At 43.8% G+C, this 4,690-nt stretch overlaps 1 protein-coding gene across 1 annotated transcript in view; it reads right to left on the bottom strand.

The window, feature by feature from the left end:
• Nucleotides 1-935: 935 nt before the first annotated feature.
• Nucleotides 936-4,690, bottom strand: part of cyb5r4 (cytochrome b5 reductase 4) — an 11,090-nt gene continuing 7,335 nt past the window's right edge. Inside the window, exons 11-13 of the mRNA XM_005754866.2 lie at nt 3,767-3,853; nt 3,220-3,381; nt 936-2,747 (exon numbers count right to left, since the gene is read on the bottom strand). Coding sequence (XP_005754923.2) covers nt 2,693-2,747; nt 3,220-3,381; nt 3,767-3,853 — 304 coding nt within the window. The 3' untranslated portion in view covers nt 936-2,692. The remainder of the gene's footprint in view (nt 2,748-3,219; nt 3,382-3,766; nt 3,854-4,690) is intronic.

The following is a 4,690-nucleotide window of genomic DNA, read 5'->3' as shown; positions in this document are numbered from 1 at the left end:
AATATTAGTCTGACAGTAGTGTTAATGTAGTGTTTGCTCTTAACACATGATGTCATGATGTTGTGTTAGAGAGCGGATTGTCAGAGGGACCTATTAGTGTGTCGCACAGCAAACGAGAGCCTAAACTCAATAACAGCTCTCGTGAATAAACTACCTGATCTCCTGAATGTTAGATCAGGAGATGTTATGAAGGTTAGTAATCAAAACTAAGACGGCTTTGGATTAGACTGTTTTATTGTCACTGAAAACCACAATACTCAAACTATGACACAAAGTTTGGTATCTGATGTGAAGTGGAAACGATATAACATCATTGTCCGGAGTAACGAACATGAATGAAAGAGAAGCCTACAGAGTAAATATGTACATGGATTCACAGTATTTGCACAATGTTATGTTTGTGTGCTTGTGTGTGTTTAGGGTTTAAAATGTGAGGACGGTGTTCCTGAGCTGGTTGTTTCTGGATCAGAGGTTCCTGAACCTCGTTCTTCCCAGAGGGAAGCAGGGAGCACAGACTGTGGTCTGGATGGGAGGATGATGTTATGAACCTTCTGCAGACTGTGTTTCCAGGTTGTGTCTGCGATACGGGGCAGCTGAGCACCACACTGTGTAAATGCTTTCATTTGTCTTTACAGTGTGCAGTGAGATGCCCATCTGCTACAAAACAGCCAATGTTAATTCACCACCGCTCTTATTAATACATTTCACACACGAGTTTTGTGCTGTGAATGAATTAAAATAATCCAAGATTAGAAATGTTTCACCTGGTTTAACCTCTATGTACTGTTAACTGTAACGTTTGCATTCAGCTGCAAACACAGTGTTTGTATCCACACATGTGTAGAGGAGATGTTAGTTATTCTTTTCAGTATCAATGCAGGTGTGAAGCCTGCTCTGGCTTTATTGATCCGGATTTATTTTAATGAACCTCAGAAAATCTGATTGGTGTCAATTTATTTTTCCACAAGTTCAAGATTGTTTGTTCCAGCTGAAGCTACAGGCTGCCCTCCAAAAAATGCAAGTTTGAAGCCTCATGTTAAAGGAGAGCAGTTTCCCTGAACCCAGACTGTGAGCTGGCATTACTGATATGACACAAACAGCTGTGGCTGTGGTGTAGCTCGCACACTAATGGAATCTGCTGGATTCATTTTTGTTGCAGCTACAGAGCACATCACGTTGTTCTGTCTGCAGCCTGAATGTCTTTGTTGCACAATTCAAGGGTTGTGTTATCCCACTGCAGGAGCAGAGGAGCCATGCTGGGGTACTTGGCGTGACTGTAACAGTGGATGTGCGTCCCTGACTGATAAGTCATGTTTGGTGACCAAGTATTGATGAAGTTTACCAACTGTAATGTAAACGATGTTTTCTAATTGTATCCACTGACAGTATTATACCCATTCAAGACATGCATGCAGCATGGGCTAGACCCCAAATGCTAGCTAAGCCTAACTACTGGCTTAGACGTCACCCAGCTTAACAAGGTCAGGTGTTGGGAAACCAGAACAGGACAGATGAGAAGCTGCCTACACGGGTAAGGACAGGAAACATGGAACTGATGTAACACGGCTACGCCAGCGAACCCACTCAGAGAGGTTATATGCATAAATGTGATGACTATGAACGGGCAAAGAACCAAGAAACACCTGGTAGCTCAGTGCTAGAACCTTTTGAAACTGAAGATCCAGAGACTGCAGCCCAATGGGAACAATGTGCACCAACTATTGTGGGAGGAGCTAAAGGTAAATGGACTGGTTCTAATATAGCGCTTTTCTACCCAATCTGAGCACTCAAAGCGCTTTATACAACTTGTTCATTCACCCAATCACACCAGCACGTTTCTAGGCTTCCAGTGCTACCTAACATTCACACCCCGATGGATGCACTGAAGAGCAACCTGCGATTAGTATCATGTCTTCTGGTTAGTAGGTGACCCGCTCTACCACCTGAGCTACAGCCACAGGTCGGCACTGCTGAGGCCTGTATTATGTAGCAATGAGTTTGATATGATCAAAGCAAACCTTTGAATTTAGCCTGAGCAACGTTTTTAAAGCCCCGGGAAAAGGCTGCTTTACTGGCACCGTGACCAGGCGGTGGTGCCACCATACCATGCTAGGAAGCACGTGGCGCTCATTAGTTTTCTTTTTGATAGTTGGAAAAATCTCCTTCTGTTGCAACACTTTTCTTTAGCAGGCAGAGATACTCCTGGGACATTTCATTGTTAGTAACCTTCTACCCTCGTAGCTGTGTGGCATAACATCCTGCAATGTGAACTCTGTGTTATTGCAGGTCTTTACCTTACAATATAAAGCACCTCGCAGGGATTGCTGTTGTGATTTTAACACTTTATAAATGAAAGTGAATTAAAAACTAGAGGCAGGTGATGAGGTTCTGTCAAGGCAGAACTGAAGGTGCAGTGTGTTTATTAAAATCAGCAGGTTGGACTCAGGCTGAGGTGTCACTGGCTGTTCACTCCTCAAAGCATTCAGGTGAGCAGCAATTACACAAACAAATTGAATGTATTTTGGAATAAGGCTGGATCATGACAACTGCTGAAAGAATACTTTCTGGATCCACTGTATCTGAAACAGTACCAGTGATATTTCTCTTTATTTATATGACGTTCCTCAGAGCACCTCAAACGTATCAGCATCATCAAGTTCTCGATGCATAGAAACACAGTGTTCCCTTCATGTCAACCCTGGAAGGCGTGGAGCTCCTGCTCACTGAAGCCCTGATGCTTCAACAACCTACAAGAAGAGCACACAGGAAAGGAGGTCAACACAAAGCTGAGTCAGTTCACGCTACACATGGAAAATGTTCTCAGTCTGGTGTTGTTAGGCCCGTGCAGCTGAATGTTTTACAAAGATTTCAGATCTTAAACAAGGTGGAAAAATGTGTGCCATTAATCACATCAAGTCCTTGGAAAAAAAAGAACAATAGAGCGCGGAGCTGAGGCAGTTTGGCCTTTGAATTTATAACACATTTCTTATTTAATGATCATATAAAATCTGAGACTTTGCCGGAGTCTATGTGAACATGCTCGCTGCCTGTTTCAATGATATTTCTAGGACGTATCACATGACTGTATTGGCGCTCTTAAATGCTGTGATTGCACACCAAGTGAAACAGTGCAGTCAGTCGAACAGAACATAGAGCTCCGTGAGGACGGCTTTTAAATAAAACACTTTGTGAGAGCAGCAGTGCGGTTGTGTTACCTACCCGAGTGTTAGCTCTGTGAAGGCTGCAGGGCCACAGACACACACGTAGCATTTGGACCCATCAGGCCTGGACAGCAGCTCAGTAAGGATGGGCTCGTTCACCGGACCTTTCCGGCCGGTCCAGCGTTCACTGGGCTCAGAGAGGACATGCTCCACCTGAAACCTAACACACAGCAAACGGAAGACGAGACACGAGAGCCATTTTACATGTAGACATGTCTCCACAGCCATTCACTTCAGTTGAGAAGAGGCATTTTTCTGACACACCGGCTTATTGAAGCTCCAAAGGCTAAAACAAATATTGAACCAGATATCTAAATTGGCCATAACACATTTATGACATAGACATTTAACAGGACTGGCCTAAACTGGTTACTACTCCTCTCCTCATCGTCTCTCTTTCTCTGCATTTTCTTTTTTTTCTTAGAGCTCGGGTTCTTTTCTACCGATGACTCCACCCTGCCGTTTGTTCACATGCACCACCTTAGAGGCTTGTTGTTAACACGACCCACAGTGTGAGGCCCTCCCCAGGTGCACAGCTCCTATACCTGTCGTTATTAGCAGCCAGTTCATCCAGTTCAAAGCGCCAAAGAATGTCCTCTTCTCGTCGGTTAAAAAAGAGCAGCTTTGTGTTTCTGGAGACACACAAACATGTTGTAGGTTATGAAGCAAGCAGCCAACTGAAAAACACTACGACTGTTTTCTCAAACTAGTGTCAAGAGCACAGGGAGTTCACTGGTAAAACACCAGAGGTCACAGTGCACACAGGGCATCTAAGAACACAGTGTCAGAGCCTCAAACAAAATATAATCAACCACCCACACATGACAGACAGATGTTGCATCCAAACACTTTTGTTTTCATAAAATGATCAAGTTTGTGCAAACGTATTTGTTGTCTTGTTGGATTTGTAAGAATAAATCAAAGATGGTGAGTGGGTGTGAGATACTAAAGCTGTTGCACAGCTAACCAGATCCTTCAAGCACTCTGAAGTATTGATGGGAATCAAGAACCGGTTCCCAGAAGTCTAATTCCTTGTTAGTTTGCTTGTCTATCCATCCCGCAGTTCCCCTTGCACTTCATAGTGCCACAGTCTTCAGAGTGGATGGACATGACTTTTATTTCTATAAAAGGAGTGCAAACTGCATCCACAGCAGCTGCATCATGCTGCTAACGCAACTTTAGAGCTTTGCAAACATGCTAATGCTAATCTAGCCAAAAACCCAGCGACGTTAAAGCTGAGTGAGGCGGCCCAGTAGACACACTCTAAGTTTCAACAGTTAACATGAGCACTGATGAGCAGTCAGCCTCCGTTTCTACAGTACTATCACCATGGCAACCACTTTCATCTTTGCTCCGTGGTCACACCTAAGTACTAAGAGAAAGATGACGTGTGTCCTCATTAGGACAGATCAGTGTTGGTGTGTGGGGCTGTAGCTTTATGTGTTTAAATGGTGATTATCACACAGTGT

This window comes from Pundamilia nyererei, unplaced genomic scaffold (assembly GCF_000239375.1).
Source record: "Pundamilia nyererei isolate P.nyererei 1_Seehausen unplaced genomic scaffold, PunNye1.0 scaffold00705, whole genome shotgun sequence".
NCBI lineage: Eukaryota > Metazoa > Chordata > Actinopteri > Cichliformes > Cichlidae > Pundamilia > Pundamilia nyererei.
The sequence above is the reverse complement of the archived record's forward strand: the minus strand, read 5'-3'. Positions and strand labels throughout refer to the sequence as shown.